The sequence below is a fragment of the Hoplias malabaricus genome, chromosome 11 (assembly GCF_029633855.1).
Source record: "Hoplias malabaricus isolate fHopMal1 chromosome 11, fHopMal1.hap1, whole genome shotgun sequence".
NCBI lineage: Eukaryota > Metazoa > Chordata > Actinopteri > Characiformes > Erythrinidae > Hoplias > Hoplias malabaricus.
The window spans coordinates 39,935,757-39,950,756 of record NC_089810.1 but is presented as its reverse complement, the minus strand read 5'-3'; the positions used below and the strand labels follow the sequence as shown (position 1 = coordinate 39,950,756).

At 43.4% G+C, this 15,000-nt stretch overlaps 1 protein-coding gene across 2 annotated transcripts in view; it reads right to left on the bottom strand.

Moving 5' to 3' along the window:
• myo5aa (myosin VAa) overlaps positions 1–15,000 on the bottom strand; it is a 60,198-nt gene that overhangs the window by 27,220 nt on the left and 17,978 nt on the right. For both annotated transcript variants that reach the window (XM_066685727.1, XM_066685726.1), the window contains 13 exons: positions 14,659–14,769; positions 14,074–14,245; positions 12,505–12,649; positions 11,860–12,016; positions 8,401–8,544; positions 7,076–7,157; positions 4,104–4,211; positions 3,585–3,691; positions 2,867–3,132; positions 2,622–2,703; positions 1,838–1,978; positions 1,543–1,668; positions 258–341 (listed from right to left, as the gene is read on the bottom strand). In XM_066685727.1, coding sequence (XP_066541824.1) covers positions 258–341; positions 1,543–1,668; positions 1,838–1,978; positions 2,622–2,703; positions 2,867–3,132; positions 3,585–3,691; positions 4,104–4,211; positions 7,076–7,157; positions 8,401–8,544; positions 11,860–12,016; positions 12,505–12,649; positions 14,074–14,245; positions 14,659–14,769 — 1,725 coding nt within the window. The remainder of the gene's footprint in view (positions 1–257; positions 342–1,542; positions 1,669–1,837; positions 1,979–2,621; positions 2,704–2,866; positions 3,133–3,584; positions 3,692–4,103; positions 4,212–7,075; positions 7,158–8,400; positions 8,545–11,859; positions 12,017–12,504; positions 12,650–14,073; positions 14,246–14,658; positions 14,770–15,000) is intronic.

Below are 15,000 nucleotides of genomic sequence, written 5' to 3'. Positions count from 1 at the left end.
TTCATGGTGTTCGGTATATTTCGGTAAAATACCACAAACGTTGTGGTTATCAACTGATATTGCTAACAATGCTAACACTGTTAGCTTGTTATCGCTAACAATGCTAACAATGGAAACCTATAGAGCATAGGATTTAACTGGAACCTGCTCCGCTCGGATGTGACATCATTCCCAGCTCCGACACCTGAATTATGTGGTAAATGGAACGCAGCATAATCACAGGTGATAAAAGATAATGCAGTGGGAACCTTACTGACCTTACTGGCTTTCAGGACGTGAATCTGTTCTTCATTCACCGTGTCTTTGTTTTTCTCCAGAAAGCCGTCGCACTGATATTCCACCTGTAAGAGAAGGAGAGAGAAAACAAAAGAAACTAAATAAAAAACAGAATTGTCAAAATACAACACAAACAGTTCTGCTAGTTATTTATCCCTTACACTGACACCAGCCATGATTATAAACCCATACTATCTCTGTTTATATCATTATTTATAGATTACTTTTATGACAGTTGAATGCCCAATAAACTGAAGAAGATCTTTAAGGTGTAGGATGCTCCAGAGATTGTGTTAAAGTATTGATCACAATTTGAAACACAGATTTGACTAATTTAACTGATGCATGTCGTTGCAGTGTGTGTGTGTGTGTGTGTGTAGTGTGTCTAGTTCCAAATATTAAAAGCTGAAATATGACCCTAGAGCTAAAAGTGGAGTTGAGGACATCAGACGTCTAATAAACTACAAACACTGATTACACCCCCAAGAAGTTAAATGCTAATACACTCAAATACACCGTCTAACAGCGTGTGGACATCTGCTCTTCCTATGAGTTTTTTTGAAGGCTATTAATAAAGATGTGGCTCTTATTTAGTCCATTAAAGCTTCTATTCTCCTGGAACTGGTTTAAATCAGATGCTGGGATATTTCAGTAAAGATTAAATAAAAAGGTAGTGACTGGATGGAGCTGTTTTACTCCTCCAGTCCACACTCGGCTTTGGGAACGGTGATATTAAGTTTGTATAGCTTCTACAATATGACCTATTCTGTTTCATGCTTTTTTCTATAGAGATTATATAAATAGACCTGTCACAGAAGCCCATTTTTGCGGTCGATACATAGTCTCAGAAATATCTGCGATAAATGACAATATTATTGTAATTTTAGGGCATGATAACGTCACTGATATAATGATAATATAATGGAATAATAGTGCAATTACACAGCTGTAAAGAACAGTGAACCTTTAGCAAAAACATAAGTTTATTAAAAATATTCAGACAACGGAACTGGAATAAAACAATATTTAATCTTAAATAATCTCACACAAAAAAACAAAAATAAAAACAGCTTTTAAATAAATCCAGCACCAGAAGAGAAAGAGAGACCAGAGAAGATCAGAGAACAGAACAAAGCGAGTGGCTAAACTACTGGTGATGTTCATTCTTACGCAAAGAAACACACCACTAAACACCACGGGCGACACTGAGGTTTTTATTGTACGATAAGACAATAATGGAATTACCGTGACAGGCCTCATACAAACCTTGTCTGCGAAGTGCTGAATGATAAAGGCCTTGTTGGACATGCGTGGCTTCTCAAAGAGTGAACAGGTCTTCAGGTGAGTGTTATACAGCTTCTGAGCCCAGGAGTCATCAGAACCTTTAGGCATCTACAGAGAGCGGGGAGGGGGGGTGGGGATCAGACCAAAAATAACACTGAAAATCATTATTTATCCATGTGAACTTTCTGACAAATTGCAATACACTACAGGAAGTGTAGGTGGCAATATACAGCAAGTTATACTACAGCTTTATTTTGTCTTTAAAGTGCTCTCTCACCCTACACTCTTCATCTAAAAGGTCCAGGATCCCCATTTTGGCCTCGATCAGATTAATACATGGCTGATTATCATAGAAATCAATCAGAGTCCAGGGAATCTGCTCCTTCATGTACTCCTCTTGCTCCAGCTTAAATACATGCTGCAGAGGGGAAAAGAGGGTTAACGTTAAATCATTAACAGGCGTAGAATATACAAAATAAACACAAAAGAGAAGGGAAACAGATTCTTTTCATATAAAAATCAATTAAAGGGGACAAAAAAAACACAGAAAAAGACACCAGAGAATCAGTGAAAACACCAGTGTAACATTAGACAAATGTAATCTATTAATAAATCATGATCAGATGAATGTAAATAGAACCTTCATTAAATTATACCCCAATAAACCATAACATTATAACCACCTCCTTGTTTCTACACTCACTGTCCATTCTCTCAGCTGCACTGACCATAGAGGAGCACTTTGCAGTTCTACAATTACAGACCGGAGTCCATCTGTTGCTCTTTATACCTTATTTGCAGCGCTGAGAATGATCCACCACCACATCACACCTGCTCTGTGGAGGTCCTGTGCGCTGAAGAACAGGGTGAAAGGGGGACATTAAAGTATACAAAGCAATAAATGGACTACAGTCTGTAATCATTAGACGACGACGTGCCCCTGTGTGGTCAGTGACACTCAGAGAATGGTCAGTGAATATAGAGTCAAGGAGGTGGTCATAATGTTGTGGTTGATCAGTTGAGTATCAGTGATGTAATGCTATTAAAAGGTGGAAACCCACCATGTTGAACTGCTGCTGTAACTTCTCGTTGGCGTAGTTGATACAAAACTGCTCAAAACTGTTGATTTCAAAGGTTTCAAACCTAAAAAAAAAAGTAGCAATATTTTTATTATTAATTCATCTTTAAAGTTAATAAACAATGAAGTGTAACGATGAAAGGAAAAAGGAAAAATTATATTTGTTGCTAAATCTCAGTCTGCATCACTTTAAGACGTACAACGCCTACACAGACACCTGACACACACCCGTAAATGTCGAGAACACCGATGAAGGAGTGCTGTTTGACAGAGGAGTGCAGGGCCTTGTTCACGTGGTCCACGATCCAGTTGAAGAGTTTGGCGTAGATGTGTTTGGCCAAAGCGTCCCGGGCGTTTACGGCCTGCAGTTTCGGGATTGGTTTGATGTACGTCTCCGTCGCCGTCTTCAGCTTTTTGTGACAAAGCCAGTGGGACATGTCCTGATAGGCCACACCCATCAGTTCACAGAACACCAGCAGGTGACTGTTATTGGGCTAAAGACAGGAGTGGGAGGAGCAAAACAAATGCACACAAAGGCTTGATTATAATGTCAGCAACTGTATAGCATTCTTTCATTGATAAAAAATGTATAAAAATTACAAATAAATTAATAATCCATTCATTAATTCATTGTCTGTGACTCTTATCCAGTTCAGGGCGGCGGTGGGTCTGGAGTCTATGCGGAATCATTGGGCGCAATGCAGGGACACACCCTGGAGGGGGCGCCAGTCCTTCACAGGGCGACACACACTCACACATTCACTCACACACTCACACCTACGGACACTTTTGAGTCACCAATCCACCTACCAACGTGTGTTTTTGGACTGTGGGAGGAAACCAGATTAAAAAATACAATCTGTGACACTAGTAAGCATTCATTAAATGTTAAATCTGCAGTTAGGAAGAGACCTTGTAACACGTGTGTGTGTGTGTGTGTACTGACCGGTATGATGCTGCTGTCCGAGTCTCTGTCCTTCACGTCCACGTTCCCAAGATGAAGAATAGCAGCTAGAACCTGGAATAACCCCATCTGATACGACTCATTAATCCCTGAGGAAAATAACACAACACATAGGACACAGGCCACACACAAACAAAACACTCCATAATGAGCACAACATATTAAATCATATTCAGACTTCTACTGCAGCTGAACTGTTCATTTAAAATGATATCAGGCTTTATAATATTCATATCTCCCTCTCTGTCGTTCTGACAGACTGTAACACCACTACAGGAGCGCGGGCCTATGGCTTCATGATGTACTGAATATTACAAAAATAAAAAATATATTCATGGACCGTCCGATACGACTAAAATAATCTCGTTCCATTAAATTAAAGTCAGTCAGTGACATCTTAAGCGTTAATTCAGTTCATACATTTATTTTTCATTTTACAAATAAATTAATAAAAATAATAGTCCACAGTTACAACACAAACACAGATGAGCAGGTCTTTACCGAGCAGAATGAAGGCGTTTCTGGTGGTGGACATTTCCTTCGCATCATCCACTCCATCGATCACTGGGTTTCGTCCCTGTTTGGTGTAGTGGAAATCACCAGCGCTGCCTGCAGTCAAACAAACAAACAAGTAAAAGGACTTCTCACTGATAAATACATATTCTGACTGGTTTACACTGGTTTTAAATAAAAATATCCTGTGAAAAAATATATTAAGCAATGCTTATTCCTAATTAAAACTAAACTTATATTTCAGCACAGCAGCTGAGCGGCGATTTTACTAATGGAAACTTACGTCAAGCATCACGCACCTGCATCAGTATTGTTTCTGGCTGCGTGACAGAGTTGTCCGCGTTTGTAGATTAATGTATATCACAGTGTCAGAGACCACACGGGTGAATCTTTGTTTATTTTCTAACAACATTCACCTCATAGTTCCATTAAAAAAATGCAAACTTGAGGCACATTGACATGGCATTTAGTTTTAAAAAGGCGCCATCTTTGGCTACATTACGAGTGCAAGTGTGTATCAGTGTGTTCTTAATGCTCTCACCAACTGCGTGGAAGCAGGTCGTTTCTTTTAGTTTATGAATTAAATCACAATGTGTTTAACACAAATGAGTGTAGCCCAGAATCTCGAATACAGCAGCATCTTCATAGATTAAAGAAGGGTGGCCTGTTGCTTGGCAACAGGAGCCTGATTGTGTGGTACTGTGTGGCATGCACATGGGTATACACACACACACACACACACTTAATGGGGCATCAGTTGTGCAGGAAGTCAGCTGAGTTGGCTGCCAATGCACAGAACACAGAGCCAACTGTGTGTGTGTGTGTGTGTGTGTGTGTGTGTGTGTGTGTGTGAGTGTGTGAGAGAGAGAGAAGGCCATTTAGATTTTACCATAGACTCTGGGGATATGTATAAGACAGAGGGGACAGAGGGGACTTCGTAGTTATAAACAAAGCTCCTCATTTAACATAAACACACATTGCTCTACAGTCAAATAAATCTACACCAAAGTAACAGGCAGAAACATAGCAGCTTTAAGAAACTAGCACTCAGTAAGTTGTTGATGTGCCCCTGGAATAATCCAGTGTCTTCACTTAGTGATATTAACTGATTGTTAAAAAACAATGGGTTTATTGCATGATGATAATGGGCCCCAAATTAGAGGATTATGCAGCTTAATGGAAAAGAGGAAGACAGACTGTTTATGTTGTGTATGTTATAGGACAGAAGAGGAGGTGTGTGTGTGTGTGTGTGTGTGTGGGCGTGTCTGAGAGTGTACAGGTTGTCTCTCAGTGGGCAAGCATCTATTCTCTGTCCACATGCTGTGATCAACACAAACAGACTCATCTAATCCCGCACAGAGCATTGACCCACACACAGACAGACTTGTCATAATCAGTCTGTCAATATTAACATAATACTCCATCAAACACGTCAACAGCAGCCAATAAAATCCAGTTACACAAGAGACATACGCCAGTTTCACCAAAGCAAATATCTAGAATAAAACATTACAAATAAATAAATAAACAAATAAAATCCACCATTAAAAATCCCTAGAAAAGGATTCAGCTGGGGGAAAATGTAAATAGCCAACTCTCTGAAATTATCATTAATAGAATAAATAATTTTCCTCTTGAATTAGGGTGAATTCCATATCTTAAGCTGTGTATATCATCACCAACCCCTAACTTTCACACAGGGTGCTAGATTGTAATTACTTCGCCATTTAAGGTGGAACTGGAAATTTACATCAGCATCCTACTAGCGATGTTGTGTGTGTGTTATAAAGAGACATAGTGCATTGAAAGGGACCTGGAGGTTCTGAGTTCAAGTCTCGCTCCGGGTGACTGTCTGTGAGGAGTGTGGTGTGTTCTCTCTGTGTCTGCGTGGGTTTCCTCCAGGTGACTGTCTGTGAGGAGTGTGGTGTGTTCTCCCTGTGTCTGCGTGGGTTTCCTCTGGGTGACTGTCTGTGAGGAGTGTGGTGTGTTCTCCCTGTGTCTGCGTTGGTTTCCTCTGGGTGACTGTCTGTGAGGAGTGTGGTGTGTTCTCCCTGTGTCTGCGTGGGTGTCCTCCGGGTGACTGTCTGTGAGGAGTGTGGTGTGTTCTCTCTGTGTCTGCGTGGGTTTCCTCCGGGTGACTGTCTGTGAGGAGTGTGGTGTGTTCTCCCTGTGTCTGCGTGGGTTTCCTCTGGGTGACTGTCTGTGAGGAGTGTGGTGTGTTCTCCCTGTGTCTGCGTTGGTTTCCTCCGGGTGACTGTCTGTGAGGAGTGTGGTGTGTTCTCCCTGTGTCTGTGTGGGTTTCCTCCGGGTGACTGTCTGTGAGGAGTGTAGTGTGTTCTCCCTGTGTCTGCGTGGGTTTCCTCCGGGTGACTGTCTGTGAGGAGTGTAGTGTGTTCTCCCTGTGTCTGCGTGGGTTTCCTCCGGGTGACTGTCTGTGAGGAGTGTGGTGTGTTCTCCCTGTGTCTGCGTGGGTTTCCTCTGGGTGACTGTCTGTGAGGAGTGTGGTGTGTTCTCCCTGTGTCTGCGTTGGTTTCCTCTGGGTGACTGTCTGTGAGGAGTGTGGTGTGTTCTCTCTGTGTCTGTGTGGGTTTCCTCCGGGTGACTGTCTGTGAGGAGTGTAGTGTGTTCTCCCTGTGTCTGCGTGGGTGTTCTCCGGGTGACTGTCTGTGAGGAGTGTGGTGTGTTCTCCCTGTGTCTGCGTGGGTTTCCTCCGGGTGACTGTCTGTGAGGAGTGTGGTGTGTTCTCTCTGTGTCTGCGTTGGTTTCCTCCGGGTGACTGTAGTGAGACACCTGTCCTTAGGCAAAACAGAGGGCAGGGGCTAAAGGGTGAAATGGGATTATCCCTGTATTATCAAATAACAAGTTGACTGTTGGGTAGCTGCCTGACTAAAGTCTCAGTGTTAAGCTGCTGACGAGAGCTCAGGTGAATTAGTGTGTTGTGTCTGCAGTTTGTAACTCACTGAGTTTCAGAGCCTTGAACTCTGGGAGATGAGAGGAGGCGCAAAGCTGGTAGAAGATGTGATAGTTCCTCTCGTCATCCGCCTGCAGAGAGAGATGAAAGGGAAAATGGAGAGCAAAAGGGAGAAACAAAAGAGAAGTTAGTAAAACCTGGAGATGTGTTTCTAAGTAATCTAACAAATATAAAAACTAATTAATTTATTTCTAAATATTCCAATAACACCTCTCTCCGTGTGAAATCTGTCTCTAAACTTTAAGCATTTAACCTGAGGTCAATATCCTCAAGACAATTTCGTACAAAAAAAAAAAAAAAAAATCCACAGATGGACACACAACTGACAAACAGTGGAATTCTCCTCTAACAACAACAGTGTGTGTGTGTGTGTGTGTGTGTGTGTGTGTGTGTGTGTCCGCAGGTGTACGTGTTTGGTTATGTAACACTGGGCAGACATGCTTAACTCTATTATCATCATTCCTGATGCTGAGCTTAAAGCACAATTACAACAGCTTCACTTCACCTGGATTCAACAGCACAATGGCTGCTTCTCAGTTGTGTACTACACATCAATACTATACTTTATACTTTTAATACTAGTCACTGACCTTAAAAGTGCGAGTTCACCGTTTCCTTGCCAACAGGACGTGATTACTGTTGCTATGACAACAGCCACAACTATCCACAACTACCCCCCCACCCCCAAGAAGGCTGGAACTCAATGATCTCCTTCCACACTACGTAGTGCACAGTGTAGGTCATTAAAGAACAGGTTCTGCACTTAATTAGATAAACTAATTTATATTTAATATAAGCTTCACATCACTTTGTGTAAAATTTAGTGCACTGTTTGTAGTAGTATTAGTTTAATGATCTGTATTTTATATACATTACTCATTCTAAAATGACCATGACCCTGAACTGGAAGCGGTTACAGAGAATGAATGAATGAATGAATGAATTCTACAATGTGCACTGTGCAGTTGGGACACAGCTAACCCTCTTTCAAACGGCCAGGACATCAACTCACACTCACTGAAAGTATGGGTATGTTCAGGGTTTTGTAAAGGGTTTTTTTAGCTTCACCACTAATCCACCGTTATTAACACTCCATATTTTCATGAAGAGTTGTAATATAAAATTGTATGGGTTTTTTTTTGTTTAGGACCTGTCTGCATAACCATTGCTCCTACATTATATACATTATATAACGAGCATTTCCCAATCAAACAGTGGCAGTTGTGTGTGTGTATATATATATATATATATACACACACACGTGTGTGTGTGTGTGTGTGTGTGTGTGTGTGTGTGTGTGTATTTAAGACTGACCTGAAACACGACTCGTGATTTCTCCAGCAGGTATGTCCTCATGTTAGCTCCAATGATGTGATATTTCTTGTCAAATCCGATCTCAATGTACTTCCCAAAGCGGCTGCTGTTGTCATTTCTAGTTGTTTTTGCATTTCCTATCGACTAAAGCAAACAATCAGCACATTAATGTCAATAAAAAAAACTCCAAAATCTCATTTTCTCCAGTGTTCCTTCTTCATGCTACAAACAGACATTACAGTGACACCTAGAGGGCTAGATGTATCAGATAAACATGGCTGACCACATTTGGGGGGCCCACTCTATGAAGCATAAACTGTAAAACTCAGGGATTCGAAAGCAGTTTAATTGTGTGTCATGTGAGTAGTAAACAAACTAAAAATGATAAAGTTATCAGTTTCCAAAATGTGGAGAGATCAACTACATCTGTTCCCCCTGGAACTACCGCTTTAACACAGACTCTTATCTCAAGGTTAGTGATTGGAATTACAGGATTTTGCTGACATTCTGACGTTCATTATGAGTTCTATATTTCAGTGTGGAGTTGTGCCAGATCTTTACAGTGAGAGCACTTGTGAGTGTCAAATGTGTGAAGAAGCTCAGGAGGAGCTATTTTTATCCAATGTAACACGTGTGTGTGTGTGTGTGTGTCTCCATTTCTCTGCAGTAGGACAGGACAGGAACGCGGCTCCCCTGCAGTGCTAAGCATCATGGTCGATGGAGTTTAACGGGACCTGAGAATGAAGTCAGCAGCTCACGTAGCGCTCAGATCTTTTTCATTTATGAACAGACGGAACCTGCAGACACCAAACACCTCAGATTTGCCAAGAGCTCGACAAAAGCTTGATCTTCAATAATGAATTATTCAGAAAATATAATGCATTAATCATTTTCATACACAGATATATGACACCTAATACAAAACACATTAATACGTATACACAGTCAAAATCAACTCTCCCTGTATCTGCAGTGAACCATTCAGTGACTACTACCCCTTTACCCCACTGTCCACTGTGAATTATTAAGTACATACAATTCATAATTCTACCAATTACTTGACTACTTTCCAATGAAATGCCACACTACACGCTGTGACTGGTCTCTGCAGCACCGGTCTGACTCAGTGGGGGAGAGTAAGGTAAGAATGATGTAAGAATGATGTCAGGTTTGTTGGCATTGAGTCAAATCACAGCTTTATCCACACGGTGCTCCAAGAACGTCAGAGCAGTTCTCCATTACACTAATCACTATTAATATCAGACTAGCAGACGCTGATCTGATCTCAGTGAAACATGCCGCTGCGCCTCAGGCATCACCAGCACTAACAGACTGCCTCAGATATTCAGAGTCATAGACACTAACCCTAACCCTTACCTTTGTTTGGGGCACGTTTGACCAACGAGATTCAGTCACATTAACACACATTACATTTGGGACGAAGGTCTTTAGAAGGGAAACATATTCATATTCATTTCTAATTGTCCCTGAAAAATACACACTTGGGAAAGGATTGCTGTTGTTTTCAAATGGTGTAATTAAAATTAACCAGATTTTGTTTAAACAGAGAACAAAATAATTACATTTTTCAATAAAATCTGCTGTTTCTTGGAGAATAAAAGAACTTTCTTCTTTCGACTAATGTTCCCACAACTCCTCAATATTCACTATCCTCTGCACATCACACACACACACAGGCACACACACACAGGCACACACACACAGGAGAATGAGCCCTGGAGCTAGTGCACAGTTTTAATAGGTCACTGAATTGTGGGAAATTGTGGAAAGACAGGCACTGCCCAAGTAAAACAAACACAGCCTGCAGAAATGGACAGAAGTCTAACATCTTCTCGTCCTCGTCTCCTGAACAGCCTCGAGGAAACTGGCGGTCAGAAACCAGCTTTAAAAAATCCACAGCATTAAAAATGCTCCATAAACGCACACAGAGCCCGCAGTAACGTCACTCAGGGAGCGCTGTCCACGTTCCAAGTGCAACATCCATCCATCCATTATCTGTAACCGCTTATCCAACTTAGGGTCGCGGGGGGTCCAGAGCCTACCTGGAATCATCGGGCGCAAGGCGGGAATACACCCTGGAGGGGACGCCAGTCCTTCACAGGGCAACACAGACACACACACATTCACTCACACCTACGGACACTTTCGAGTCGCCAATCCACCTGCAACGTGTGTTTTTGGACTGTGGGAGGAAACCGGAGCACCCGGAGCAACCGGAGCACGCGGACACGGGGAGAACACACCAACTCCTCACAGACAGTCACCCGGAGCTGGAATCGAACCCACAACCTCCAGGCCCCTGGAGCTGTGTGACTGCGACACTACCTGCTGCGCCACCGTGCCGCCCTTCCAAGTGCAACACCCACCTCCTAATTTACTTCAGGACACAGAAGCGGGGGTTTAGGAGAAAGGTCCGAGCATTAAGACAATACTGAGAGGAGTAAATGTTGCAGTATTTAAACAATGGCTTGATAACTTTCAGTATTTCAGTATCACATTCAAAAAAGGGAACACACCTCTGTGTGGTGCATGTCCACGTTGCCCCCTAGGGGTGTCGGACAGCCTACACAGGGCCTTCTGCAGCCTCAGAAATAATTGTGTTTGAGTTTCTAACAGTTACACTCTGTGTTAATACAGAAATAATGATAACAGACTGTGTCTTTCACGATAAATACAGATTTTTTTCTAATTTCTCCAACTCTCCTCAAAAGCAAAAGTGGTTTGACCCTCTTTCACAACAAGTGAACCACATCTTTTCTGAGTGCATGACTTGCGAGTTGTTCGCGGGACAGACGTAACTGACATGAAACCGAAATCAGGATTTGGAGGTGAACTCCCCAAAGTAGTTTCAGATCCTAAGAAACCAGGTGCTGAAAAGTTCAATACAATGACATTAAATATATTTAAAATGAATATGTAAATTGGATGAGGTTAATACCTGAAGTAAAGGGAAGGTTCATGATTTTAATCAAAAAAACACTGCATATTTTTGCTGTTTTCTGATCATTTAAGGTGGAAATGTCTCCAAATTTGGCAGAAGGTTAACTGCATTACAGACAGTCCTACAAAACTAAACAACACGAGTTATAAATGAGTTTCTGTGGTGATTCAAACAGTGAATAAAACTTAGACAAGTTACACTTCAGCTGCGTACAAACAACAGTCGTATATCTCCTCAAACATACCGCTCCACCTTAAAAGACACTGAGCTCCTGAACGTTAACAAACCATAGAGAACAGCAGTTCCCCACAATTGTAGACATCCCCTTTAATAAGTAATAACAGTCTGTCTGTTAATTAATCTCCGACCTCCGTCTGTGTTACTGCAGCTGTGTCCCCTCTCTCTGATGTCTCCGAGGTGCAGTCCATAGAATGTAAAGAGCAATCTTTATAAGAGCAGGACTTCATATAATAACCGTGTGTGTGTTTGACACTCACCTCCATGATAGGATTGGAGGCCAGGACCTTCTCCTCTACATTGGCTTCGCTGATGGATCCGCTGACTGTCGCAAAATAACGCATCGCATACTTTGCTGAAACGGTCTTCCCTGCTCCTGACTCGCCGCTCACAATGATGGACTGGTTCCTCTCATCTCTGGAAACGAGAAAAGAAGGGATGGATCATGCTGGATGAATATGAATATCGTTATGACTTATTTGAACGGGAGACTAAGCTGCAAAAAAGTTGAGGTCAAAAACATTGCACATTTAAAACTGCTTCATCAATATGTTCTGACATTAAAGTCAATGACCACTGAGGGTGCTAGTGTGTGTGTTATATACAACATCATATGGGAAAAGATCACAGAGAGAGAGAGAGAGAGAGAGAGAGAGAGAGAGAGAGAGAGAGAGAGAGAGAGAGAGAGAGAGAGAGAGAGAGAGAGTGAGTGAGTGAGTGAGTGAGTGAGAGAGAGAGAGAGTGAGTGAGAGAGTGAGTGAGAGAGTGAGTGAGAGAGTGAGTGAGAGAGTGAGTGAGTGAGTGAGAGAGAGAGAGAGAGCTCTGTGGTCAGTCTATTTCTGGCTCAGCTGCAATGAGCTTTGTGACCTACAAACCTCATCTAAAACACACACACACACACACACCTGGCCATTTGTTTGTAGGCCTCCTCTGCCACTGCGAAGATGTGCGGGTCCATATCGCCCATGTTCTGGCCGCTGTAGGCGTTAATGATGTCAGTGCCGTAGATGGGCAATGTCTCATACGGATTAATGGCCACCAACACAATTCCTGCAGTAAACACACACTATTATAAAACACACACTTCAAATAAAAAGAGTTAGTCATTTGACACAAACACAGAGCAAAAATATAGATATAGTTTATGAGCTCAGTCTCAAATAAATACATTAATAAAAACAATAATAGCATCAACACACAATAATAACAATGTTTGGGGAAAATAAACAGCTAACAGCAAATGGGCAGTTTTTAAAATCACTGGGGGTTATCAGGGTGACATACGTGGGTGTGTGTGTGTGTGTGGGCGTGTGTGTGGGTGTGTGTGGGCATGTGTGTGTGTGTGGGCGTGTGTGTGTGTGGGCGTGTGTGGGTGTGTGTGTGTGCGGGCGTGTGTGCGGGTGTGTGTGTGTGGGCATGTGTGTGTGTGTGTGGGCGTGTGTGTGTGTGTGCGCGGGCGTGTGTGTGTGGGCATGTGTGTGTGGGCGCGCGTGTGTGTGTGGGCGCGCGTGTGTGTGTGGGCATGTGTGTGTGTGGGCGCGCGTGTGTGTGTGGGCATGTGCGTGCGTGTGTGGGCATGTGTGTGTGTGGGCGTGTGTGTGGGCGGGCGCGTGTGTGTGGGCGCGTGTGTGTGCAGGCGTGTGTGTGTGGGCGTGGGTATGTGTGTGTGTGGGCATGTGTGTGTGTGTGTGGGCGCGTGTGTGTGTGTGTGCGTGCGTGTGCGTGCGTGCGTGCGTGTGTGTGGGCGCGCGTGTGCGTGTGGACATGTGCGTGCGTGTGGGGGCATGTGTGTGTGGGCATGTGTGTGGGCGGGCACGTGTGTGGGCGGGCACGTGTGTGGGCGGGCGTTTGTGTGTGTGTGTGGGCGTGTGTGTGCGCGCTTGTGGGCGTGTGTGTGTGTGGGCGGGCACATGTGTGTACGGGCGTGTGTGTGTGTGGGCATGTGTGTGTGCGCTTTGTGGGCGTGTGTGTGTGTGTGTGGGCGTGTGTGTGCACGCGTGTGTGTGGGCGTGTGTGTGGGCATGTGTGTGGGCGCGTGTGTGGGCGCGTGTGTGTGTGGGCGGGCGTGTGTGCGCGCTTGTGGGCGTGTGTATGTGTGGGCGTGTGTGTGTGTGGGCGGGCACGTGTGTGTGCGGGCGTGTGTGTGTGTGTGTGGGCGTGTGTGTGCGCGCTTTGTGGGCGTGTGGGCGTGTGTGTGGGCGTGTGTGTGTGTGTGTGTGGGCGTGTGTGTGGGCGTGGGCGCGTGTGTGTGTGGGCGTGTGTGTGGGCATGTGTGTGTGGGCGCATGTGTGTGTGGGCGCGTGTGTGTGTGGGCGCGTGTGTGTGTGTGGGCGTGGGCGCGCGCGTGTGTGGGCGTGTGTGTGGGCATGTGTGTGTGGGCGCGCGTGTGTGTGGGCGCGTGTGTGTGGGTGTGTGTGTGTGTGTGGGCGTGTGCGTGTGTGTGTGCTCTCACACATGGATGTGTATTTCTTTACCGCAGTAAGTGTAGATGAGTTTGGAGTCAATGAAGCGCACTTTAAGGTTGTGGAGCACAGCAGGTTCGTGAAGGTAACTGAGCGCCGTGAGGTCATTCTCTCCCACCAGGATGTCAGGGTTCCGCAGGTGAGGCAGGTTCCTCGTCTTAGGGTCCAGCTTGTGCTCCAGATCCTATATTTAATAATAATAATAAAAAAATATGTAAATCCACCCACAGTAAATAATAATATCATCTTCTCCATAATATTTCTGTTTTTAAAAAGTACTAATAATATTTTCTTTTTAATTTGAAACTAGATCTAACATGACTTTATATGAATATATTCTAAAAATGGAATTAAAAAATTTTCATAAAAATCAAGAGTGTGCAGGAGTTAAAGCTGAGAAAAATTAATAAATATCACTGAATACCAGGTCGTTTACAAAAAAAGAGGAAGATTATATGAAAACAACGTAGTTCCCTCTATTTCACAGTTTAATCATTGGTGGTATTCACTGGTTACTAAACACACTCCTCTGTGGCCAATTCACTAAAACCCTGAGGTCCCAAAGCTTCTGGTGTTGAGTGGAAAGTGACGTCTGACCGTTCCATCCTCCAGCTGCAGGTGGAGGACTAAATCTCCTTGTTTATAATCCTTAGTCAGTTCAGCAGACTTCCACACCTCCTCTGTGTCGGGAATCCACACCCGGGCATACTGCAACACACACATACACACACCTTAATATCATAGATATATATATATATATATATAATAAACACAATCAAACTGTCAAACGTTGCTCAGATGTGCATTAAATAACATCAGCAAGAAGTACACAACAGTGCAGTACACACTTTTAAAAGAGAAATGAAGAGTCTCTTGTTTTTAATACAGAGGCTTAAAGTACTGAGGATATTAACCAATCGTTTCACGTTCAGAGGAATA